Source organism: Cynoglossus semilaevis, chromosome 2 (assembly GCF_000523025.1).
Source record: "Cynoglossus semilaevis isolate Cse_v1.0 chromosome 2, Cse_v1.0, whole genome shotgun sequence".
Taxonomy (NCBI): domain Eukaryota; kingdom Metazoa; phylum Chordata; class Actinopteri; order Pleuronectiformes; family Cynoglossidae; genus Cynoglossus; species Cynoglossus semilaevis.
In genome coordinates, this window is record NC_024308.1 from 17,422,266 (window position 1) to 17,450,038 (window position 27,773).

Consider the following 27,773-nt stretch of genomic DNA (forward strand, 5'->3'; position numbering starts at 1 on the left):
TATAGCTTAGTTGTTTTTCTTTTCTCCCATGCATCTAAACAAATGTCCAAATAGAAGTCCTCTTCCAAATAGCATGTCTGCATCTTTTGCTTAGCTTGAATTTGCAATCACCCAAGTTTATTTTGGAGGACACAATTGTTTCTCAATCTGGATATATATATCAAAGAAAAAATGGAGAAACGAAAAGAGAAAAGAGAGACTGAGGGACCGAGAGTTTAGTCATACTGCCAAGCTCCATTTTTGGATACCCTTTGTCTATTATTTGGCATTATTTTGAATTTGCACTGCATGTTTTATATATAGTAACATCTGTTTGGTAGAGATGCAGAGAATGAACAATATTTGAATTAGTAGCTAAAGTGTTTTTTACAATCAATACAATAAAAATAAATTATTTAATAAAATATCCCATTTAAATGGGTTCGACTGGCTAACACAGCAGTAAGCAGAAAATACATGTAGTTAAAAAAAAGTGTGGTCTCCAAATAAAAAAATGTATTACTGCTAATGCCTTAATAGAAAACAAAATACATATTTGATTTCCTTAGGATGATCTTTAAGAACAGTTGTGTTTAAATATGCGTATTTATGATGATGAAGCTGAACGTACAAAAAACATTCTTTGTGTGGGGTTTTGATGGCAGGCTAAACAAGCTGTTAATGAGCTTGGACTGATCTACATAAACACAAAAAGTCATGTGGTGCAACAGCATTAGTTGCAACCTTGGGAATTGGGAAAATCATTTTTCGTTGTTTTTTAATCTTTTCCTTTCCAAGGAACAAAGTTAATACCTGCAGCCCTGTTATTCTTTCTCACATTTAATGGACTATAGGTGACTGGTGAAAAGAAAAGTTACACAAAAGAAAAAAAAAGACAAAGTGAAAAGTGCTTCAGGCAGTGCAAGGAGAAACACTGGAATGTTGTTGGTGTTTGACATTCCTCTCTCTCTCTCTCTCTCTCTCTCTCTCTTTCTTCCTTGTTTGCTTATTCTTTTCTGTTTCACACTCATGCACAACTTTTCTCCTATATCTTATCCTCACCTTTTACTTTAGAGCAATTGTGAACATCCACGGTAGCTGAGACTGCTCTGAGCACTGATCATGGCCTGTTGTATATGCACAGTGTTTCTTTCTACATGGCAGGACATCATAGTAGAGAGCCTTTTGTATCTTGATGACAGGTCGGGTTGAAGTGAACACTTGCTGCAGTGTCTCGTCTATAACACTAGAAGAAAATGCATCTTTCATTGTTATGTATTTGGACAATTTGAAGTTTATTAATCCATAAAGCTTCATGAGAAAATGTCTTTCATTTATAACTTTCTGAATACCATTGGGAGACATTTGCTTTTTGCCATAAAAAGTATCATGCACTTCCTGTATTTTCACATTAAGAGCCTGTCAGATGTTTGCTGTCATGCCCAGATTCTTAAGAAAGCGTAGGTTACGTCTGCGTGGCACACGACGTGTATGTGACCCCACGGATGTGGGTTTAGGATGGTTGCATAAATTTGCCCAGTGCCGACTGCTGACATGTGTGTGTATCTATTTGTGTGTGTTGCACAAAATTTGACAAAGGGCAGGGATTGTGCTGCAGTGGTTTAGTTGCATCCAATCCAAGCTGGGGCCTGGTGTGAAATGTGATTTATCTGCATGGTGTTTCGCCTTGTGTTTCCAAGACAAAGATATTTATTGAGCTGCCTACAATACTGCATTATTTACTGACCACCAGCACTACTTACTGCCTTGTGGCTGTGTTATTTATGTGGCTTAAAGCACTTTCTTTGTTTTGACCTACGGGGTTTCCTCTTAGTTTCTTTATCTCTTCTTGCACTCTTTAGTGTCCTCATCATGTCCCAGATTACATGCAGTGTAGCCTTCTCAACCCTTTTGATTAGTTGTGTAGTTGAAAAGCTAGATCTCCATGTGTTTCTGTCCAATGCTTGCAGGATTTGGTGGAAAGTGGTAAATAACTTTCAGAATTTAAACTTTCCGTGTATCAGTGCCCTCAAAGTGTGACCCTACTTTGGTCAAAACCCATAGATGCACAGTGTTGATGATGACGATGATGATAATGTTGAAAAGCATGGCTTTTACCTACCATACCTGCAAGATCAGTTCTTACTGAATTCAACTTCCACCTTGAGGATTAGGTTGTACATACTAGTCTAACTACTCTATTTTGACCACATAGCTCTAAGGAATTACAGAGCATTGTGTCTGCACTGCTGACCAGGTTAGCAAATTAACAGGGAATTACTGCGACCTGCATTCCTTTGCCAGCACAGGCTGTAATCCTGGAGACAGGCAGGCAGGGCGCCTGGAGTAATGAGGGACTCGTGAGTATTTATTTGAGTTTGCATTTTTGAAATAATGAAAGAAATCTTTATAAAGACAATGAAATGCTTTTGTTTTCATGAGTGAATTAGTTATGTTAAAATTACCCTAAGTATGCTAAAAACCTCATCATTACATAAATTAACCTTTTTGAGGTTAATTTTAAGACTTAAAACAAAGACATGTAAGTGAGTGATTAATAAACTGAGATACAGTATTTCTCCTAACTAGATAACTGGGAGTTTTTACCTTGTCTCAGCACAATTACAGTCAGAGGTTTAGACACAGGATTTTAAAAAAAACATCAATAACAAAAATTGTTCAAGCATTTTTTTCTTTTTCTAACTAGAAAAAAAGTTAAAAGAACATTTAGATATTCCTGGGGTAGGGAAACCCCCCAATAGTTTCAGATTGTCTAGTCTGCATTTCATTTCTCACACAAACACATGCATGCGCACACACCCACCCACACACACGCATACACACACAACACGTTGAGCCAGCAAGTCACCAGTGCGTCATGCTGCAGTAAACAAACCTCAGCCCTCCCTGTTATACACAGACTCCCACCAGGTTTTCCAAGTTATTGCAAAAGTAAGGGAAACATTGCAGTTTGAAGCCCTGATTAACACTTAATGCTCTCACTGCATTGTTTTTTGTTCTTTTTTTTTTTTGTTGTTCTTTATCTTTTTATTTTTCAAATCGTAGTTTTCGAACTTTGTACTAGTTGGTGCCCTTCTGGTGAGACTTCCAGAATATAGGTGTATCCATTTCAATGAGAAAAACTGAAACAAAAGGCCTGTAAGTGGATGAGGTTAAAAATATAAATGTACATAAATGTCAGACAATTCAGCTTGTTACACCCCGGTAATCACACACTGTTTCATGTCTGCCCAAAATGTCCTCGGAGAGAAACGCCTCAAAACCAAAGCTTAATTTCTGTGTTTGGTTCCTCTGCTGCGTGAACCAGGTTCCTTCAGGGTGATGGTGTTTAGTTTGAGCCTCATCTCCCTTCTCCCATGCTGAGGTAAGGGTATTTTTTTGTAAGTTACTATGACAACGTCTTGGCCAGCTGGATATAAAGGCTAATACGCCTATTCCAGGAAATGGGGTTACTTCCTCACCCAGTGTGAACAACTTCCTGCCTTCTGCTGTATGGGATATCTGCCAGGGCTGAAGGACACCCTCACGTGTGCAGTATTGTCTGTATTTTCCCTGTTACTTCCCATTTTTTTTCTGCAGCTACTAGTTCTAAACTACTAGTGCTCAACTCTCCCTCATTATTTCTCTGGAACTTCGAATCGTCATGGCCGTAACCACTTCTGGAAGTGCTTTAGTGTCATCCACAAAACAATGGCTAAGGCCATAGGGAGGACCCAGCGCAGTGCAACTTCGTGTAAACAACCACACTGCCAGTAAAACGTTTTCTACCTCGACCATGAAAGGCTATTATTTCAGCCTTCCCTTTACTAAATTTACAGGTTTCACAGGGGAAAAGTAAAGACAGCTATTTTAAGGAAATCATATTAGGAACTGTAGGTTAAAGGTGTGCTGTTGGACCCATTTTTATATCAGTGGAGGGTGGGGGGGGGGCATCATCCAAACCAAAAGAGACTAAATCATCTAATGTCCACTTTTTAATAGTCAGCAAGTCACTGAGTGCTGCTGCGTGGTCCGCTGTTAAATGTAAAAGCCAACAGAATTTATTCATTTGTGAAAGAAGAATCTATTTCTTTCTAACCTTCTATCTTTAAATATAATGTAAATTTCAACTGATGTTTAGCATTACAAAAAGGTTTTAGCTAAACTTTATCGTGTTGTTCATTGTGCTGAATACCATGTAATATTGTCCAACACGTGCTGAGATTTAGTGCTGAGCCACACAACAGTTAATATGTATAGTGAATGAAAGTTCAAACATACACAGAGATACATTTTATAGTATCTATAATATAGTGGTATATTAGAGTGTTCTCTTTGTCATCCTTTTTCATTCATTCTTTTATGTCTCTAATTTTGTGTCTGTTACACTTAAGTCAAATGCAACTCAAGTGGAAACATTGACACTGCAGATGCATACACACAAACCACATTTGATAACTTTAGCCTTATTTGGGGGGTTTTCTGAGTGGAGTGCTTCATATTGAGGCTCTCCTATATTAGTGTCGGTTGATGTGCATACCAAAATGTCAAGTTATTGAATAGTTTGTTTCTGCTAATGCCTTTGACCTGTCTGCTCTTTTCTACTTTGTTGAAAGGTATGTCAACCCCCCTCGCCCCTTTTTTTAATTACTGTGAACTGTATCTGTATTATTTGTTCACATTAAAAATGATTTGAGATTTACAGATTGTAACTTGTTACAAGCATTTTAAACCAAAATGTGACAAATTGTTTCATATTTAATTCCAAACTGACACTTAAGTCACATTATACAATATAACAAAACTAAGGATTCTGATTGGTGAATAACTAAAAATTGTAATATAAACAATAAAGATAAATAAAATGACAGCCAACTGAACAGAGACTCGGAGAGATCAAAAGTGCATTTCATTTCTTTTCTCCTACTGCAGCAGTGTTTCCATAAAAATAATAACTGCTATAATATTGCTTTAGTAAGTCTGAACAAAAAAGTGACTTGGTGTGGTGCAAAGACCTCATCTATCCACTGTGCCGTTAACCTGAGAAGTCACATTAGCCTGTTCTGCACACAGGCACATTTTTAGGTATTTTGTGAAATTGTTCATGTCCCAGCAGAACAAATCTTGAAATAAAGCTTGCTCCAATCTTTGTTGCTGAGGGCAGTGAGACACTGACCAGCAGTAGGAAAACACTCAGCATTAGCTGAGCGTTGCGCAGCTGGTTGTGGTGAAAAGCCATTACAGAATATCATGTAGCTGCATTGGCACATTTTCAAGTTTGTGTACGGCTATTCAAATGAAGTATTTGTCCAGATTCCACTACTGGTATTGGTATTGGGGCCAGCAAACAACACATTTTGCTTTAAGTTGATTCTGTAGGCCTGAAGTATTTCAGTGACAAAAAAACATTTGTTTGCAAAAGTTGCACAAGACCATACAAAAAAAAAAAAAAACAACCTTTCTGCCCATTCAGAAAATGTGGCCTTTTCTGGTGTTACAGTTCAACAAACGTTCTTGTTTGCAGATAGTACTGATAGTACTCAATGCATCCTGTACATCCAGTTGCTGCAAGAAGACAAATTTTATGTTTATTTTTGTGTGTGTACATCACTATTATCGATGTGTCAAAAAATAGAGGACCTTAAAAGTTCCAATTCAAGTTATTTTTTAGGTAAGTCCTTTTTCTTCCTTTTAAGACTATATATTTGCAAATGGGAAAGAAGCTAACATGGACTGAAAAACTATTTACTTCCATATCTGCAAAATCATGTCCAAAATGGCAGGGAGTGAAATGAGCAAATACTCTTGACAGGTACAAATATTCGCCTATTTATAAAATCAGTTTGGAATTTCTTTAAATGCAGTTTAATAAAACCTTCTTTGAGCATTTATTTACAGTTTGGAAGCCAAACTCTAAACATATCACATGTTGGGCTGCAGACCTGCTGCCTATTTGAATGTCTATGGTGTACGTGAGGCATCGTGTCAGTGAAATAGTTGTATCGAAATACTCCCTCATCACAAGCTTAGATGTATTTGCATGTGTAAGACTAAAAAGCACTTCATCTTCTTTTTCTCTGTTAGAGGAACAACAAAGTCTTTCTATTCTATTATTCTATTTAAATACACATGCACACACAGACACCTACTCACACACACACCCATAAACACACAAACACACACATATAGACACCAGTCTGGTCAGGTAACTTCTGCGTGGTTCCTTTTGCAGCGTACAGCTGCTGGCTGTAGTTTCACTGTTGACTTTGTCAATCCAGTCTTATCAAGGCTCTCATTCCTGGAAGTTTTTTCTGTCTGGTTCATTGATAGCAAAGCGTGAGAACAGCAAGGTATACAAGGCTATTGACACGATGTGGAGTAACAGTCCACTCGGGTGTTTGGAAACCATTGTTACCCAATGTATCTGTCTTTGTGCTTGCCAAATGATAGTTTTTTATGCACATTGTACATGTCCAAATGTGTGAATTACTGAAGTGAGACAATCCCTCCCAGATCTGGTAAAATCATTTGTTCCTTTTTATGTCTGGCTTTACAACAGTATGAATGGGAAGCTCATCAAACCAGCAGAAGGATCTTAGCAGGCCTTTCCGGTCTCTTCTGCTCTTACTTCAAATCTTTCACTCCCTGCCTGATGAATTAGCCTTTTCAGCTCTCCCTTCTTCCTCCCTCTCACCCTCCTACTTTTTTGACTTCTCTTTGCAGAAAATGCCATTGTCTGCCATTTGTTTAGTTTGGCTTGATGTTTTACAGCAGATCCACTGCAGGTTGTCTTGTCTCAGTAATTTAGCAACTACTTTTTACATCATTAACAACATACACTGTGTAATTATAGACATATGTATATTGCACACTTTAAGCAGTGCATTGAAATATAGCATACCCATTTTTTTCCTTCTCTTGTAATGCAGCAGATTTCTGACATGTACCCACACTTTATTACATTTGTACGTACAAAGCGGTGTGTGTGTGTGTGTGTGTGTGTGTGTGTGTGTGTGTGTGTGTGTGTAAAAGAGGGAGAGAGAGAGATGCACATGTTTGTGGGGATTATCAATTTCACAGTGGTTTATGGATGGTATCCCCATGTCCAATGGAGTATGTCTGTGAGCCCCGCTCTAAGGCATTATTGGTGCGTGGACTCTGACACTGTGGTATTTGAAATGCAGCCATTTTGAGACACATCTGAAAAATATCAATTCCCTTGAATACTCATCCATTTACATTACTCTGTGATTAAACTAGGCACAGGAAGTAACATCTCTTTTATGCCGAGCACACTTCCTGTAGTGCATTTTCTGTTTTGTAAAGAATTGTTTCTTAGAAATCAGCTGATCTCTCCTCACTTCTGTAAAAAGCTTTCTTATGTATAGAAAAATGTCTTAGTCACCTCAACATGTGAATAAATAAAACAGAAATACGTAAGTGTTTGTACACTTTACAGTATGAACTGTTCTAAGACTTTTCTTCAGTTTTGTAAGAAGAACACTTGAGTTGTGTTTCTGGTGTCTTAAAAGCTTATGTCTCTGGCCATGAGTTTTCACAAGTGAGGAAATAGTGGGAAATAATTCCTCAGTGCTGTTTTTTTTGTCTGTTTGCTCATTCAAACCCCTTACAGGACCACTGAGTAGCAGTAACTAAAACTGCATTATCTCATAAAAGATAAGGGATAATCCTGGACTACACTCTATTACTTTTCACACAGAAAGATTGGGTGTGTTAACCTACAAAGATGAAATTATTTGTTTTGTATAAAATAGAATTTTTAGGCAACTATTGACTTTAGTTGAAATGCTCATACCTCGACATAGAAAATCATAATGGGTAATGAAAAACACCATAACATTAAACCTGGCTCAGTTGTGGAGTTGAAAACTGTCAAATGTAATTGACATTTTGCAAATTCTCAAGAAATCATTGAAATTCCTGTAGGATTTCAGCTGAGAAGATTGTCAGGTCCATGATGTATGTAAAAACTCGGTACAGTTTTTATATTTGTATTTGTTCTACTAAAAACTACTGTGTTGTATCTGCTGTTCAGATTCTGGCTTATGATCTTATAGATTTCTTCTCCGCTGACTGTGTCTTCTCACTTGCAGCTCTGCAGTGTATGGATGACATCGCGCCATGTGTCAACAATGCTACGTGTCTGACTTTCACCAATGGCACTGAGTACTGCAGGTAAGACTGGCTGGATAAAACTGACACACAACCTAAATGTTCAACTTATGTTTTCATTTGTTGCTCTGCAATCTACAGAAATGGTGATTTAGACTAATTGCTGCCTGTCTATGGGACTTTAAGGTTCTGCTCAGACACGAACAGAGGAATAAAGAACTGCTGTGTCTCAAAGTGCAACAGCACTGGGAACAATACCAATACACACATTTTAATCTCTGAGATCATATTTCAGGCTTGTGGGGGATTTTGCCATTTAGTCTCTTGCTGTTGCAGAACTGAAAGTTTATAATAGAAAAGAGATTTTTTCTTTTTGTCTTTTTATTTGTTGCTAGGAGGTCATTTAAGAGAAACTGATGAGAAAAAAAACTTGGCGGCTGCTTTAAAAAAAATGACACATGGGATATTAATTGTTACCACACATCTCCAGACTTTTGTTCCTGTGAAAATTCCATATTAGTTGTCAAAACCTGTCACAGCCTGCCATTAAAACACCTACTACCGGTGGTACAACGAGAGAGTTGCGGAAATATGCATTAGATAATGTGATGTACGTCTTCCACGTTCTGACAGCTTAGTGCAGTTTGTAATTAAGACTGAGCGGTCTTCATAATTGCAATGCCACTCCCGAGCCAAATTCCCAACAAAAAACACACACTTAGCTGGTTCGTGAACCTGATCATATTTCATCAAATGTGATGTGAATCACACTCTGTGTCTGTTCCCAGAGCTGTTGGAATTTCAACACTCCAATGCAGTTGTAAAAATTTGACGGGGAAAATTACACTTAAATCAGTGTTTGGCGCATACTTGTTCAATCAAAGGTTAGATAAATATTCTACTGCTGATGTAGTTAAACATGGTCTGCATTGCACTATGTGAGTCTATTCAGTACAAAAAAATGACAGTTATCCACATTTCTGTTTTTGTTTTTTCTCAGATTTCAGTGCACAGTTATCCACATTTCTGTTTTTGTTTTGTTTTTTCTCAGATTTCAGTGCGCAGCTACATTCCTGAGCTGGCATGCATCTATATTAAAGTATCAAAGCATCTGCTGTAACCCGCAGATTAAGATGATGATTAATTTAATCATTCGTTTGTACCAACCTTTGAGACATTTATAGTTGTATCACTCGGCAGAGGGACACATTTAAGCCTCACTATAACAAATATATACCTGTGTTCTGTGAGCTGTATACAGCAGGACACATTTTGTTTACGTAGCAGAGAAAGAGAATTAGTAATGCAAAGATTAAGAAAGAGGAAGAGAGCTAGAGGGCAGTGAGACATTACTTTACATTACATTTTATCTCTGGTTAGTAGATACGACTTGACGTAAATTTCACATCAACCTCATATGTTTTGTAAAAATATTAAGTAATTATTTTTAATAGTTGTAGAAACTGCAATATTTCATTTCACAATTCTGTATCAACAATTTATTTTTCCTTATTTATCACTGTACACAATGATCGCACATGTGACAAAATGAACAAATGAAGTTCTTGTGATTATTTTCACTCTTTCTCAGTCAGGCTTTCAGGGTTCCCCCCATAAATCCCAACATTTATGAACTGTGTGTTATATGGAGGAAAAGGCAGAAGCAAGAACAAGGCCTACAGAGGAGTTAACCAATTTAGAAGAGTCAGCTGACCGAACACAGGCTCACTGTTAGACATACAGCATTATCAACCCTTTTTGTTTTTCTCACTATTTAGAGGCAAACTTAAGACACAGACACGCATGTTCGTTCCCATCACATCTGCCCACTGTTTCTGATCAAAAAGACTTGTTGTGCTAAAATATAAATAATTTCATTTTATTGTCCAATGTATATAAAAGGCAGGCATTTGTGTCACATGCATCATCTCTAAAGTTAGACGAGAACTCAATGTTCTCAGGAGAGGAAACATAGAGGAACTTTTTTTTTAATGTGACCAGATTTTAAGAAATGGAGCAGAAAATTATATATGTACAGTGACTGACTATTGTTAGTTTTTATTTATGTGTCTCAAACAGACCTCTTTTTAAAATGAGACCCTACCGACTACTAGTGACTACAGGATAAATAAAGGTTAATAAATATATCAATGTATATGATAAGAAAAAGTCATATTTTAAGAGAACAGCCAGTGCTTCTATTTAAGTAAGAGAATCAGCCCAACATATCATCTTAAATATTTAACTTGCAAAAATCTCAATGAAAACGCATTGTGTTGTGTGTGAGAGAGAGAGACAAAGGTAAATGGGAGAGGTCGAACTGCAGTCTCCCAGGGCTTCTTGAAGGAAGCTGACAAACCGGTGACACTGCAAGCCATCAGTGTAGGGTGTGAGAAAAAGGCGTGTGTGTGTGTGTGTGTGTGTGTGTGAGAGAGAGAGAGAGAGTGTGTTTCCTGAGAGGATTTGCACATGTCATTAATTTACTTTCTACATATTTGCAACATGCTGATGTGACATTTGATGAGGTAATGGCCAAGTACATTGAAACATTAGTCTTATTGAGTTAGAAGGTCCTGGATTCCTTACATGTACCAACAAGATATTGGGAAAAGCAAGCTACAAAAGCAGTGTTTTGTATCCATTGTTTAATCAAGTTCTAATTACCATATTTTGACAGAAATATAGTCAGACTGCTTAGAATAAGAAGAAAAAAAACTTAGAATTTTAACCAATTTCTTATAGAACTTGTACCAAAGACTCTCAGCTTGAATGTTAAATCCTATAGAACAAGCACCAGTTCAATGTACAAGACGCACATTGTTTTCAGCAGTTGAAATGTTAATGAAAATAGAATTAGAATGAGCGGATTGACAGTGGCAACAGTAACTTCCTTATTCATTTAAAGAGTAATCTCTTAAAATGGGATACATTTTTATATTAGAGTAGAGTAGAGTAGAGAGTAGAGTAGGGCTTTATTCATCCCCCTTGGGGGAAACATACTAGTACAGTAGGCAGTGCAGAAAAAGAGAGAAGAGGAGTTAACACAATAAATAGAGTAAAAAAGAACTAAAAAGCAAAGAGCACTCAAAAATTAAAGTAAACCTTTAGAAAAAAATATACATTATAAACAAGAAAATATACATATTGCACTAAAAAAGTGGCATATTATTAGTCACTTTTTCAAATAATGTTCTTCTGAGAGTAGGACAAAAAGTTACTGTGATGTCTCGAGCAGCTGCTCGTTTGACTGACAGGTAGAATTTGCCCACTGGGCAGACAGATGAAGAGAAAGGGCCAAAAGAAAAGAGGATGTCTCTTTTCAGGTAATTTGAGGAGCAATGCCTTGAAGCACAAGTCCTCACTAATGATGAGAGAGCAGCTCTAATGGGGGAGGGAAAGGGAGAGGACCAGAGTGGAGAGAGGAGTATAATTTTTCCTGTTATGCTGCTTTCATCAAACTGTCACTCATTAATTTGAATGTCTCTGTATTTCTCTGAACTCAGCTCATCTGTTGGTAAAAATCCATTGTAGTGTATGAAAATGTTTTAACGTACTGTCACCTAAAAATGCTAACAGCACAGTAGAATCTGGTTTATTTGTTGCGTCAAAAATACTACTTGTACATATTTTGAACGGTTTGTGCCAAAGACGACGCAAGGAAGAATTTTATTTTTTATATATAGAATTTATTTTTCTGCAATTAGGGTCTTATCCAGAACTTAATTAATGAACATCTGAGGTAGAAGTTGGAACCGATGGCATTGATTTCCTACGCTGATAGACAATAGATTTATTTACATCCAACAGTCCACACAACTGCACTGTACATGCAGTTTAGACTGGAACAACACTAATAAGAGTTTCTTTGTGTGTAAATTGGACATTTTCTCAGAATGTGTTTTGCTAAACTTGCTTAGGCTGTGGGGCAAATAGATCCATAGGCAGGTTCTCATACTGACAGTGTTGTTTAAAGCCCAGTTAAAGAATACAGTACTTTATTATTAATTTTTAAGTGCAAATGTGCTATGTATTGTAAACACTGTACATTTAAAAAAATACACAATCAGATGATTTAGGTGTTATTAATACTCTCATACAATTTGAATGATTGTTCATCATGGAAATTTGTGGTGTGGCTTGGGTTCCGTCGTGAGATCTTCTGTGGTTAAGAGCTGGCTTTCCAAGCTAAACCAAGGAAGTCTGTGGTGTATTTGTTTGATTAATAAATAAAAAGGTATTCCTGACACTACAGCTAGCAGGCATTCAGGTAAAGTTTGCTGTTCAACACTTGGATTTATTGAGAGTCTTGTAGCACTGTTTTCACTGAGGAGTTCTAGTAAAAGAAACATTGAAACAAACACAAAAAATGAACACACATAAACAAACAAAATGCTGTTTGAGGACCTGGAAAGTCAAGTCTCAAAAAGAGGAAGTCCTCCGAAATGGTGAGGAATGTAGCAACTAGACCATAAACACACATTCAGTGAAGTGATAAGTGGCACTCTGTCACACACTGAGGATGACACTGTGGGGTCAAAAGTAACTCAGCTCTGTCATACAGTTACAGTGTATGTCCCTTTTTATACCTCCTGTGGAATAGTTGAAATAAGTTTAGTCTTATATCAGAAAGTGAATCATCACAGGGTAGCTGTGGATTAATCATGATTGTATATCTATGTAATATAATAAAACAGGAAATAACTTTTTACTTTTTCCAGGATTTCTGACTTAAGTCATTACTGTGCATCCTAACAGCGGCTCATACATCATTGAGAGTTGCTTTCAAAACCTTGGTCTGCAGTCTCTCATAAACCGTTTGACAACGGTGTCAGTCAACCTGTCAGTCTGAGACCTATTTACTGCCCTTCACTCGAGAGGCTGGTCTGACGTGTCTGACTGGAAGTCGAAGTCTCCACTGAATGGGATTGTATTTAAGTGAGCAATCAATAACTTTTATCGACTATGTATTATGTAATAGATGGTGGAAATAATGCCAAATTCTGCCCATCTTTTTAAAGTGTTAAAAACTTTAATCACATTAGTCTTCACAAATGAATTAACGCATTATTTCATCAGCTCTTATATACATATATAATTATTTATATATATAATTATATATATACAATATAAAAAGTAGTTATATTGTTTAATTTTTTATTTAATATTTAACCTTTATTAGTTTATTTTCTCCTAGTCTTAACATAGTACTGAAGTACAAAATAGGAAAGAATACCATAAATCATATAGCCGTATTTGTATAAAGTAAAGTAAAGCAATAACTTTAGTGTTTTGCTCATCCTAACCCTATGTGAACTGGGTACTTAATAATCAGTAGGTTATTAAGTAGTAACTGAATTGTGTTGTTACCTTAAAAGGATGTTTTATATCGTAACTTTTGTCTCTAAATTAGTTCTTGGTTTGTCCTACGCGAAATAGACCTGAGAGTGAACCTTTGACAGCCGAAGGACTTTTCTTGGAGGTACCAATTAAAGTCACCGCGGAACCAGGATAATGACAGAACAGCTTAGAGAAATAGGCAGAAGACGTTTTCAGAGAGTAAATAAGTCCCGTGCTTACTCAGATGACTCTTTATCAACATGCTTCTAAACATAGACTGAAGTTTTACCACATGGCTCTAGTTTAGACTCCACCCTGCTCTGCAACCATTTTTTTCTGTCTGCATCAATGCTGTTCACACTGTCTGCGTGGTTTCCTTTTCTTTCTCTGTGTCTCACTCTTTTTTAACTTGTTTGACTACTTCATTGACCTTCCTCTTTTCTGATTTTGCGCAATATAAACATCTATTTTTCTCTCACGTTTTTAAGTATCGAGTTACAAAGAGAAGAAACATCTCTAGCTGACAACAGCTTTTATATACAAATTGTATACAGATTTTGGGGTTCCATCTTGTCTTAGAAAAACAAATACTTCTAAGTATGTGTTGTCTTAAGATCTACTGTCTGTAATACCTTTACATTTCAATAGTGATTGTATCATGTCAAATATACGAAGAAAACTAGTAGAGTAAGTATTTTTAAAATGAAAGCGGGCCTTTTTGTTAAATCCTAATGTTATTGTGTGTTTTTCTCCACGGTACATGTAGCGCCACATTCATAATCTCTGGTTGGGGCTAAGTACAGAATGAAAAGCCTACTTCTATGATTCAAGATTACTGGTGCCACACGGTTTTATATAAAGCTAATCCTGTATTAGGATGATTTTTAGCCCTATCACTACTAACCTAGCTTTTGTTCACCACTATCATGTAGTTGCCACTGTCTCCATCCCTGCAAATCATGTAAGATTATCTTCACAAAATCACAATAAATAATTATATATATATATATATATATATATATATATAAACAAAAACCAAATATATATATATACATAGTCATCCTCATTATATCTAATAAAACACACAATGGGCACTTTTATATATAAAAAGTGTTTTGTATGAAAGCGCAGCCTTGATCTAAGTCTGTACTTGTCTTATTATTTCAAAGCCACAGATACATTTATTTAGTGAATTGATGCATTCTTATGAATTCCCTTAATTATCCAAAGATTCTTAGGGGTTACTGAGACAAGACTCGCCAAGACTCATTTTTCATTCAATTCACCAGAACCAAAACCACCACAATTATCATCCTTGTAGTAAGAAGTAAAATAGTAGTAGATCTTGTACACCGCTTTTATGGAAACAGAAATTGTAAACTGTTGAGTTTGTAGAGTAGAAATGCTACTTTTCTAGTGCACCTAACTATTAGCTTAAAATGAATGGCAATGATCTTTCAAAAATAAAAAGCTTGAGTTTCTTGACAGGAGTAAGCTTATACAAAATAATCACATTTGAAATTTGAATTTAAAAAAACATGCATTGGTAAAAAAGCTTTGATGTGGAATTGACATATTTCTCTACGTGAGTGTGGTTTTTGAAAACAGCTGCTTCCACCTGCGTCTGAAAGAATACTTGAAGAAAAACTTTTGATTATTGCCTACCACATTAATCACAAAGATCAAATCAAAAGATCGATTCAGACAAGAATATTGTCTTCCTAAACCAGATTTGTCACCTTCAAGTGTGCACATGTAGGGCCTCAGTACCGTGACTGTGCTACCTGTACACCAGCCAAGCAAGACAGTGATCCAGCGGTTGAAATGTGAGCTGATTCATGCTCTACTTTTTCTTCTTCTCTCAATGTTTTCCTCCAATGGCTGCAGGGGGAACGCATGATGAAGTAATTAAGCAGCTGGGGTAGGAGGCATTGGTATGTTTGCAGTTAAGGAAGTAATATGGAGAGGTAGGAGAAGACACTTGAATTGAGAGCCTGGGACACAGGGAATAAAACAGAGGCGGTAAGGTACATTACATGAGTGAGTGAAAATCAACCCATCCCTCATGGCTTTTTGAAGCCAGTGCAGACAGTTTGTGTAGCGGTCATTACACAATGGTTAAGGAGGAGGAGAGAAAAAATAGGAGAGAAGAGAGGGGGCAGCAGAAAAAGAGGTGGAAGACAGAGTCCATGAGAAGGGGGCTCTAATGTAAACCAGCTGTAGAAACCTGACACCTCTAAAGTGGGGTAGAAATGAGAGGTGGAGGAGTGAGAAACGAGGGAAAGGGGGGCTGCAGAAAACTTCTCAGAGCAAAAGAAGGACGAAGAAAAGAGGAGGGAAAAAAAGTCCTCATGGAGCAAAACAAAGGATCCCATACATGACTTTAGTTTCAGAAGCCGTCTGTGCTGTGCTGACTGTGGGTGTAGACTAAGCTAAGCTAAACTCGCAGTTAATGCTCAATCTGGGTAACTTTTCTTTAGTGTTCAGTGTTCATAAACCTCTCAGAGGAATAAGGGTGCTTCCTTGGATGTAATTGTATTTGTTAGTATGTTGTTTGTGTTGACTTATATCTTCCTGGTAAATTCTCTTCTCTGAGAATAATGTGACTCATGCTTATCTTTGTCTGTCTGTTAGCACCGAGTTGTATGATTCAGCATGCGGTTAATGATGAACTGTGTGACAGTAAAACCTGGAGGAGAGGGCGATATCATCATTATGCAGTGGCATTTAGTTGTTATTTAGTACTGGCTTTTTAAATTTGAAATCAAATGCACAGTACATTGCCATTCGAGTAGCAGTAGATTATTATTGTTGTGTTGTTGATGGAAACAGCACTAAAGGGCACATTTTGATATTAGCCAGAAAATGTGACCTGCTAGAAAGTCTAAATGTAACAATATCATGTTTATTTGGAACACAAGAGGCTAAGCGTTACACCGATAAATAAACAAAGCACAGAATTAGAGCGCATTTTAGGTTATTCCTAACCTGAGAATGCATCTCATATTACCCATGGTTTTAAGGGTGAAAATGTGTGAAATGTTCCCAGTGAAATTCAAACCTGGCATTGCCCTGGACATGCTGTTCCTTGCAGGTTTGCCACTAATGTGATGTATGTCACAGGGCAATGGACCGTGTCATTACTGTGGAGTGAGAAGCTAATGTGTTGTCTGGTAGAACAAAAGAGCAGCAGATTTAACACAGTTAGCCATTATAATGAGATAACATGATCTAGTTGTGTTTGGGTTGAGAGAGTGGAGGTAAACATCTTTAGGTTTTTGTTTTTATGTATCTGTTTGGTAGAATCCTTAAGGTTCAGCCGAGCAGATGTGCTGACGTTGAAGGGTTTCGTAAAATGTTTTAGTGAACAGAAAGGCTGCCATTATATTGCTTTTTTTATTTAATAATCAGGTGTTTTGCTTAGATTTTAAGTAGAAATGACAAAAACTCGTAGAACTTTCCCTTTAGCTAACTGAAAACATAATATTGAAATTTTGCCAAAACAATCAACAGTTTCAAAAAAAGGCAAAAAAGTGGTTAACATCTGCAATAATTAAAATGATTCCAAAAGCCACAGCATTGACACACAGTGTATTTGGTGACTCAACAGCTTATTTCTTCACATTAAAAACTTTTTCTTTTATGCCAGAAGGTTAACACACCCACACACATGGATAATAAATATCAACATACTGCAATAATTAAGATCAACACATTCAACCTTTAGGGTCATTTATGTACTTTATATGGTTGATATGTAGATTAGATGGTACATATACAATACATATGAGTAAATTGTACACGTGTGTTTGCTACGGTAAGATTTTGACAGCATGTTATGTTTCCACGGAGAGCCAGCAGATGACCTACATCATACCAGGCTGAATTGTCACAGATGTGATTGATCTGTAAAACTAAGATTTATGACCTCGCTACATTCCCATGGATTCACAACCTAATATCTTCAAGCTGCAGTAGGGTGGAGTCAACATCAGTCTGAGCTTTTATAATCCCTATCTGCACTGCTTTGTTACCATTTCATGTGACTGTTTAGTCTGAGCTTATATCCTGTATGACTGTTCATTGGTGAAATTTCTGTTTTTAATTTTTTTAAAAATGGTTAGGCTATAGGTTTGTGTATGTGTGTCTGTGTGTGTGTGTGAACATGGGTACATGAGTGAGCAAGTGGGAGATAATGAAGGGAGTGAAATACTGTGCTGTGTTCTCCTATTAGGTTACCTGAGCCCCTCTAGGGAGGTGAGTTTAGAGGCCTGGCTAAGAGGCAGCAAGTCGCTCAGTCGCACACAGTCCCCAGACAGTGTGTCTGCCATGTGCCACACAAACACACACACACGTACGCACACACTGGCTGTAGGAACAAAAAAGGGTACATGGGACACAACTAGAATTTATGCGTTTTTGCTAACTTACACGCACATCTGAACAAATAGTGTTTCATGCAAGAGAACTGAAAGTGGGAGGGTCCCATGAAAATCCAAAGGAATAGAAAGTGACAAAGGGATTTTTTTATTCAGAGAGAGTGCGTAGGCACAAATCTCAGTTTTTACTGCACACACTCATTGTCTTTAAGTTCCTACATTACCTAATAAACCTATAAACAAATTATGATTCAATCTTGAATATGCTCAACAACATATAGTTTTCTCTTGAGTGATGTAACAATAGACTTTAATGTTTCACAATAAAAGTGCTAGCACCAGCAGTTTTTAAAAACAGAATTTTTTTAATGCGCTACAAAAGAGAGAGCTGTTGTAACTATACAGCAACCAATGGTTTAGGTTTTTCTTTTTTAAAGAGTACAAAGTACAACACAAAGAAACAAGTTGTGTTTTCCTTACACTGTTAATACAGGCATTTTCCCCTTATATTTGTCTTTATCACTGTCTCTTAATAAAAAAGAAATAAAATCAAGATCATGATGCTTGTGAATAAATGTGTATATAAGCTTTTCTTTCTCAGTAATCTATCCAGGACGTGACATTTTATCCCAACATGGATGAGGATTCCTCATCCATATTTGGAAAAAATGTCACTTGTGTAAAATAACTGCTTTCAACTTCAAGTCTCTACCAGTCTTAAATCAACAACTTCCAGATGACTCCACCTCACAACCTTCTGCTTTGGAACTTCTGCTTTGTCGTCACTGACCCCACTTTAACCCAAGAACCATTTTCCCCTTTTCTCTGAACATGGTTAATGGGGCAATAGCTTCTCTTTTAAAGACGTCCGTAGAGTTGGTTTAATTCCCATGTTGCTCTACTATGAACTGACAAATATATAAATATTTTAACCAATTAGGATGAGCCAGTTTTAAGTGCAGTATGTCTGAAAAAAAGATTACGTACGATTTGTTTTTTTAGAAGTTTCAAAATTTAAAAATTCACACGTATTCAGAGGTGCATACGATTATTCATTCATTATTCATTCTCATTCTCTGGTTTGTATCTTTAACCTGCTCGTTTACTGTCAAGTGAAATGTATTAATCGGTTTACGATGTACATGTACTGTATTGTATGCATCAGGTGTTTATATTTTTAATGTTTTATGATGAAACTTTCTCAGCACTGGAACATAGTGAATCAAAGCCTTTAAAGCATTATTTTTATAGTTGAAAAGTTAAAAATGATTGTAGCCTGTCACTTCGGTTATGTCTGAAAGCAAAAACATTTTCATCTCCCACAGCATTACTAATGTTTTTCCTTTTTAATAAAATGTTTCATTTGTCCTTCCTCATATCTGTGTTGTGTGTTTTTAGGTGTCTACCCGGCTTCTTGGGTGAGTACTGCCAACATAAGGATCCTTGTCACCCTGGTTTCTGCCTGAATGGAGGGAACTGCTCAGTGTCATTGTCGGCTGGTGTACCTGTACCAGGCAGTGCAACCTGTACCTGCCCTCTGGGCTTTACTGGCCAGCACTGCCAAACACCACAGAACTCCACGTGCTACCCCAACAACCCCTGTGCCAACCGAGGAAACTGTATCCTGCTATCCCTCGACAAATATAGATGCGAGTGTGCTCGAGGTTGGACAGGTGAGGCACAGTGTCCTTTAAAAGTTTGCTTTGATGCCTGTGATCAGTATCTTTTTAATTTGTTTGCCTTTTGGGTGGTTATTTAATTAAGCTAATAGTGAAAAGCCTGTTATTGGAACAGCACCTCAAAACCTACAGATATTATATACCAGGTTATGGACAAGATCCAGGCCTACGTGCAGGATTCTGAAACTTGCTTTGTGTGTGTTCTGCCTAAAGTTATAGCTAAATAGCTAAAGCTCTAATAATGTTTATCCTCTGCCTTGTCTCATTTTGCAGGTCCACAGTGTGAGCGTGAAGACAGCTGTCTGTCCAGCCCATGTGCTAATGGTGGAAAGTGTAGCTCTCCATCTGCTGGTAGCTTCACATGTTCCTGTCCTCCTGGCTACACCGGTCCTCGTTGCCTTAATGACACAAATGAATGTGCTGCCACACCCTCCATATGCCAAAATGAGGGAACATGTGACAACACCCCAGGTTCCTACAAGTAAGAATGGACATTGTCTCAACATAATTAGGAAAATGGCTTTTGTCTTTATAATGTGCCTTGAATTGCTACATCTGATGTCTGTGTTAAGGGCTATGTGATGTGCAATCTAAAACACTCTCACCAACACAGGTGTAACTGTGCTCCGGGTTTTACGGGCAGACACTGTGAAAGCTCTTACATCCCGTGCTCTCCTTCTCCATGCCTAAATGGAGGCACCTGCCACCAGACTTCTGAAACCAGCTATTCATGCCACTGCCTTCCAGGTAGGAGAATGCATGTTTTTATGATAGAAAGATAACAGAATAACAGTTCACATTTAAGAAAGTCAACACTCCCCCATAATGTGACTAGAAAAAAAAAGGGGAAGTGAGGAAATGGGGAGAAAATGAGTCCAAGTGTAACTGGAATTTCTGCAACTTGAGTCTTTCAATAGTGACATTATGTTTGCAGTGCAAACAGTGTGATCCTGCTGTTTGTGTTGCACTAAACACACTCTTCACTCCAGTTTGCTCTAGACACAACAATCAGACACACACACGCAGCTGTTTATACACTGGAGACAATGACCGGCTCTTTGACTTCATCTTACCGCAGTGTACAGTGACTCTATACGTGTTCTTCTCAGTTTTGTAATGGATGTATCTGCTTCTTTTAAGGTTTCAATGGGACAAACTGTGAGAACAACATTGATGACTGTCCTGGTCATCAGTGTTTGAATGGAGGTACCTGTATGGATGGGGTCAATACTTACAACTGCCAGTGCCCTCCACAGTGGACTGGTAAGTAGTACGCGTGTGTTTTACTGTGCAGTACCTGCCATTACTTTCTACTGTATCTATTGGATAGTTAGAAATGTTTGGCAAAATTTTACATCAAAAACTACAATTGTCATGTTTGTGAATATTGAATTATATATTAAATTGGCAATAATAACAACAATAATAATAATGTTATACTCTGATTAATAAAATGGAAGCTGTAAATCACAATTAATTTTAATTGGAAATTATCACGATTAGATGTGATTAGTATTCCAAATGATGGCATTATTATTATTGAAAATGACCAAAAGTTAACGCCACAAACGCTGAGCTCAGATGATATATTAGGCTAGGAGGTAAAATTATTTTTTCCCTCCACCATATGTGCAAATAACTTGTGTACCGACTAGGAATAGACAAAAATAACTTGATGGTCTTAGTTATACAGTGCCCATCATTTGTTAAAAATTTAATGTGATTGGTTTCACAAATTAATTAACACAAAGACTTGTCACTCTTGAAAGCAGTTTTTTTTTTCAAATAATTGGAAAGTATGTGACTCTTTAACTTAACTATATCTTTATTTTAGAAAGAAATTTTTGTAGGTTTTGTTCGGAGTGTGTTTCTTACGGCACGTTGAGGTTAACCTGAAACACAAACCAAAAGGATTTACCATCAAACTAAATTGTGATTTTTCCCCTCTCTGCCCTTCTCCACAACTTGCCTGACATGTACAGGCCAGCACTGCATGGAGGATGTGGATGAGTGTCGCCTTCAGCCGAACACTTGCCAGAATGGTGGCACATGCAACAATATGCAAGGTGGCTTCGTCTGTGTTTGTGTCAATGGATGGAGTGGAGTAGACTGCTCAGATAACATTGATGACTGTGCCACGGCTGCCTGCAGCCATGGTTCTACATGCATTGACCGCGTCGCCTCTTTCATCTGTGTCTGCCCTTTTGGAAAGACAGGTTAGTAAAAAGCAGGTTTCCCAGGCAGACATAGTTGTACTGTAGAAGCAAGTGATCATACACACACATTCTTGACCTCTATTGAATGCAAATCGGCTAGATTGGAAAAATCCATTCAGGGTTCATGGTTAGTCAAACAAAATGCTGCACAACAAAGAATGATCAGTACAATGTGTGCTGATATTTCCTTGCCTTGTAGAAGGAAGGTGCAACATGTTTTCTGTATTTAGGTCTATAATAATGAAGAGTTGATAAAACAGTCAGCAGCAGCAGGAAAGGTGAATCTTCCATGAAGACATGCAAAGCTTTCTAAACTGTGTTTTTACAGATGCAGCTGAGTACCACGACACTGTGGTGCTCTGCATCTGTAAAAATTTCACCTGATTAAAAATCCCATGATCCAATACACACAGCAGCAATCTTGTTGACATTAATTAAGAAGTGCTAATGGAAATTGTTTTATATGGGTGTTGTAAGGGCCGCCTGCACAAGTTTGTTTGAAGACTGGTCATGTAAACATGTAATGAGTTTCAACCTTAAATTTAATCCCTAATATAATTTAATCCCTAATACAAACCTTAAACTAAATGTACTTTGTCAGTACATTTAGTACTGACAACAACCTTTGCAAAGAACAGCCTTTTTTTTCGTTCCCAAGTCTGTTTGTCTGGCATGCTCTTCCACTAAACAGACAGAAAAGTTCACTTTTCAGTATGTACGTATCAACCTGAAAAACACATGGAATACATTAAAATAGAGATGTAGACAGTTGATACAAGACCTTTCCAAGTATTGGCAAGTATTTGAAAACTGCAGATGTTGCCTATGTTCATTCATGTGCTTTCAGCAGACAGCCTCAAACCACTAACAAACTATTCTTTATTGTCAGAGACTCAACAAACCACTTTCAGCCAGCAAAATAGTGACAGAGTCGAAGACTTTTTATCATATTATTAATAAAAATAAACTTGCTGAAAATGACTAATTTCTTATTCTTTCAGGCTTGCTTTGCCACAACGACGATGCCTGTGTCAGTAACCCCTGTAGAGAGGGCGCTCAGTGTGACACCAATCCCGTCAGTGGCAACTTCAACTGTAATTGCCCACCTGGTTATGTAGGCAGCACCTGCAACCAAGACAGAGATGAATGCATCATAGGTCAGAAACCACCTCTCCTCAGTAGACACATTTCCAGGTTGTTTCCGTTCACATGTAAAACCTTTTGTTTGTTGTTTACCTCAGGTGCCAACCCTTGTGAACATAGTGGTCAGTGTGTGAACACTGAGGGTTCCTTCTCTTGTAACTGTGTCAGAGGTTATGCTGGGCCTCGCTGTGAACAAGATATCAATGAGTGTGCATCAAATCCCTGCCAGAATGAAGGCACCTGCCTCGATCGCATTGGAGACTATTCCTGCATTTGCATGCCTGGTACATACAATGTCTGCAATATTCATGTTTTGCTGTCCAGGTTGTACATATAATAATAATTTTAATTTCTCTTGAGAAATAGCTTCACCGATGAAACTGTTTAGATAACTGTTGTTGGTCATGAGAAAAAAAACAGCAACTTTTGTTCAATCTGTGCAGGATTTCAGGGGACTCATTGTGAAATAGAGATGGATGAATGCCTTAGTTCCCCCTGTTTGAACCAGGGTAAATGTCTCGACCAAGTGAGCCGCTTTGTGTGCGAATGCCCGGCAGGTTTGTATGACTTACATAAGGTCAATACTATCTTTAATCTCTTATTTCCATGATGGTTCACTCTGTGATTTTGTCTGATTTTTAGGCTTTAGTGGTGAAATGTGCCAGATAGACATTGATGAGTGTTCCAGCACACCCTGTTTAAATGGTGCCAAGTGTATCGACAGGCCCAATGGATATGACTGTGAATGTGCCGAAGGTAAACAAGAACTAACTTAGTAGTGCTATTTTCAGAATTTCCTCTGACCAGTGCTGTTGTATAATAAAACAACACACCATTGTGCATCATATTGTTTACTTTACTTATTAAGAATAATCCCTCCCGTAGGTTTCACTGGTCAGCTCTGCAAGGAGAACATCAACGATTGTATACCAGAACCTTGTCACCATGGCGTCTGTATCGATGGTATTGCTACCTACTCCTGTGACTGCCACCCAGGATATACAGGCTCCATCTGTAACATCCAAGTTAAGGAGTGCCACAGCAACCCTTGTCAGAACAGAGGACGCTGCATTGACCTGGTCAACGCGTACCAATGCAACTGCCCACCAGGGACTAAAGGTACAAACCAAAAATGCTTTGGAGTTGTCTGTTTAGTGAAATTGGTTTATTATTTAATTTATTACATTTTTTTATATAAATGCATTATGTTAACATTCATAGCAAAAACAAAGGTCCAAAAGTCTAGATAGATAGATAAGTTATCAAAATATCACCTTTAAAGGTAACAGTGTAGAGGAAGAAGAAGGTTTCATTACAATAGCAGTCCAGATTGTGACAGACACATGTTTATTTTCTACCTTTTACAATTAGACACCTTTCCCTTAAACGTGTTGGAATTAGTTTTAACAAATCTTTGCTCTGGTTGGTGTTTGGCTGCGATGGTTACCACACAGATTAACAATTAACCTAAAACTTCAAAACATTTTAAAATTACATACTGTCCAATGGAGACTTGAAGAAAAAAATTAGCATCAGAAAAAACTTCAGTCGTCTGTTGTGTTATTAAATTAGCATATATGTGATCTAGACATAGCTATGTTTTTCCCCTATAGTACCAACCACACTTAATGTCAGTCTTTATTCAGTATCTTTACAGAGTATAAAAAATAGCAAAAAATTGCCAGATCATTAAAAGAACTACTGATGTGGCAACCACTAGTAAAGGGTAAATTCAGAAGGGATTCTTTGTAAGTGCAGCAATTGATATGCCTGAAGGTTAAAAAAAATGCGTCACTTGTTTTTTTTATTTAAAATGTTTGATTTTGAAAATTGCAAAGAAAATTTTGCTCTTAAATGGTAAAATTGCAAAACTCTCCTACATACAATACGTGACATGCAGTTAGTCCATCATGAAAAATCTGTTCACATTTGGTACTATGTGTTGGTTTGAACACATTACAGGGAAGACTGGAGGATTCCATTTTGTTCCCCCCAAACCAACATGATTTTTATGCAGGCCTCTATGAACCCACATTTATAACTTGCTGTAAGGTTTACAGATAACTGTGACTATGTATCTGTCAACTGATGGCACTCCATGCTGCTGTATAGACAAGTTTAAGTGTATTTGATCACTTTGTGGTCTGTAACTGAGTCTTTATGATACTCACCTTACCAGAAGTGGTGTCAGGTCTCAGTCAGATCTCACTTTCAGGTTTCGTGCCCTCACTTCCCCTTCTATGCTGTGCCTTGTCTTCCTCATTTAGTTTTCTTTCTCTCTCTCTCTCTCTCTCTCTCTGTTGTTTTTTTTCTGCTCATAATGTAACAAGAGAAAAAAACACGTTTTAAAAAAATGCTATGTCGGATTTGTACATTTCTTACTTTTTGATTCCATTTCCGTTTCTTGTTCTGAACGTTACGGTTCACCTGATTTTTATGGCGTTGCACCCCCCCTGCTGGTTAATTATAGACATCGCAGCCAGTAGCTTTAAGCTTTCAGTATTTTGGCCTGGTTGCTTTGAGAGGCCCTTAAAACCAATGTAATGAAATAATGTGATTTTGTGCTCAGGAGTCAACTGTGAGAACAATGAAGACGACTGTGCCAGCAACCCCTGTGAATATGGAGAGTGCCAGGACGGCATCAATGAGTACAAATGTGTGTGTTCCCCAGGATACACAGGTAGGTTTTGCTAAAATCCTGTGTGTGTCACTAAAAGTTGTAACATCCAAAAATACTTATAACGTGTTGTAATAAAACAAATATTCTTTCTTGACCAATTAATAATAAATGTTCACCTTTTAATAGGAGCAAAATGTGACATAGAGATCAACGAATGTAACTCCAACCCCTGTATGAGTGGAGGGACATGTTTGGACAGAGTCAATGGATTTCAATGCCTGTGTCCACCCAGCACTCATGGTCCCTTGTGCCTTTCGGGGACAGACCACTGTGCTCCTCAGCCTTGTGTGCATGGAGAATGTGTTGAACAGCAACATGGGTAGGTTGATCAAAACCATGTGCATGTGGCGTATTCAAACTTTACATTGTGTTTTTGCAAACAAATATATGGCCCTAAACTATAAGATAAGTTGTACTGTAACACCATTACGGATTCTTTTATTATTCTTTTTCTTTTCTCTTTACTTTTCCAAATTTGCCTCTGTACGAAGATTTGCTTTACTTGTCGGCACAAGCACTAAGATATGAAAATCTTGTTTACAAACATAGCTCCACTTGGAACATTAGAATGAATGCACATTTGATTTCAATTTGCATATTGATTTCACGTGTTTACAGGTACTACTGTTACTGTGAAGCAGGCTGGGTAGGACAGCACTGTGAAGAGGAAAAGGATGAATGCCAACCAAACCCATGTCTAAATGGTGGCAGTTGTTTGGACAGACACAATGGCTACACATGTCAATGTCCACTTGGATTCAGAGGTATAACGCCAATATTTAAAAATGCCATGTTGATTGTTGACAACTAAGAACACCTAAGTCACACCTTTTGTCTGTCAACAGGTGTGAACTGTGAGAAGAACATAGATGAATGTGCATCTAATCCCTGCCGTAATCATGGCTTCTGTATAGATGGAGTCAACAGCTACACGTGCCAGTGTAGTCTGCCATTTACTGGTTAGTCATAAAACCATTATCATACACAACAGCTTCCTGAATATTTTTGATATTCTAATGTTAAGTAATTTTACTGTTTTTCCTGTAGGTAAAAACTGTGAGGTGGATAAGGCTCCTTGTGCATCTCATCCATGTAAGAAAGGTGGAGTGTGTCATCCATCCCTAGACTACACCTCTTACACCTGCCGGTGTCCTACTGGCTGGCAAGGTATGCTTATATTTAAAACATGTCGTGTGGTGCTGATTACCTTTTTTGGATATAGATGGGCAAAATATTAGACAGGGATACTGTATCCTTTTCTGTGTTTTTATCCAATGTCACATTGGCCTTGTACTAATGTAAGTGCATTTGTGTTTGAAGGTCAAAGTTGCACAGAGGACGTGAACGAATGCAGGAAGAATCCCTGCAAAAACAGTGGCCATTGCATTAACAACGAAGGCAGCTACATGTGTCTGTGTCAAAAGGGATACAGTGGACGCAACTGTCAGATAGACATTGACGACTGCTCCCCCAGTAAGTTCCAGCTTATTCTGATCACTTGTAGTAAGGCCTGAGGTCATCACAGTCTATGGTTTTAACATCAAGCACCACAGACAGAGTTCAGGTTTTCCCTTTAACCAATTAAACATTTTATCATATTGCTTACAAAATGTGTTTTTTCCACACCATATATTTTATTATACATTATAATGATTAGGTAAAATAATCATCAGTCCTAATTTGATCTATTTAACTTTTTCTCTCTCTTTAACCTACTCTCTCTAGACCCTTGTCTGAACGGAGGCTCATGTTTGGATTATGTTGGAAGTTTTTCGTGTGACTGTCGAGCGGGTTTTGAAGGGGATCGCTGTGAGATTGAGGTCGATGAGTGCGCCAGTCAGCCCTGTAGGAATGGTGCCACCTGCACGGACCATGTCAACAGCTTTGTGTGCGAATGCCGACCAGGTTATAATGGAATCTTGTGTGAACGTAACATCCTTGAATGTACAGAGAGGTGAGACAATTGTTTTACTGCATCATTCTTTAAAAGCTTGTTGTGATGTTTATGACCTGCTGTAGTTCCTGTAGAAAGTGACTTTTAATTCAAACTATTTCAAATTAAAATATTTGTTTGTTTCTATAGCTCCTGCCTTAATAATGGGACTTGTATCGACGACATCAACACCTTTTCTTGCCGTTGCCGTCCTGGTTTTCATGGGATCTTTTGTGAGTTCAAGCAGAATGAATGTGACTCTCAGCCTTGTAAAAACAGAGGAACCTGCGTGGA

The 27,773-nt window shown here is 37.7% G+C and overlaps 1 protein-coding gene across 1 annotated transcript in view; it reads left to right on the forward strand.

The window, feature by feature from the left end:
- The window catches only part of notch2 (notch receptor 2), a 41,753-nt gene that overhangs the window by 3,485 nt on the left and 10,495 nt on the right, over positions 1-27,773 (forward strand). Inside the window, exons 2-20 of the mRNA XM_008307192.3 lie at positions 8,094-8,175; positions 19,227-19,501; positions 19,781-19,988; positions 20,121-20,254; positions 20,648-20,770; positions 21,490-21,723; positions 22,725-22,880; positions 22,965-23,150; positions 23,310-23,423; positions 23,509-23,622; positions 23,752-23,985; positions 25,436-25,546; positions 25,673-25,865; positions 26,165-26,310; positions 26,392-26,505; positions 26,594-26,713; positions 26,867-27,019; positions 27,272-27,500; positions 27,630-27,768. Coding sequence (XP_008305414.2) covers positions 8,094-8,175; positions 19,227-19,501; positions 19,781-19,988; positions 20,121-20,254; positions 20,648-20,770; positions 21,490-21,723; positions 22,725-22,880; positions 22,965-23,150; positions 23,310-23,423; positions 23,509-23,622; positions 23,752-23,985; positions 25,436-25,546; positions 25,673-25,865; positions 26,165-26,310; positions 26,392-26,505; positions 26,594-26,713; positions 26,867-27,019; positions 27,272-27,500; positions 27,630-27,768 — 3,065 coding nt within the window. The remainder of the gene's footprint in view (positions 1-8,093; positions 8,176-19,226; positions 19,502-19,780; positions 19,989-20,120; positions 20,255-20,647; positions 20,771-21,489; positions 21,724-22,724; positions 22,881-22,964; positions 23,151-23,309; positions 23,424-23,508; positions 23,623-23,751; positions 23,986-25,435; positions 25,547-25,672; positions 25,866-26,164; positions 26,311-26,391; positions 26,506-26,593; positions 26,714-26,866; positions 27,020-27,271; positions 27,501-27,629; positions 27,769-27,773) is intronic.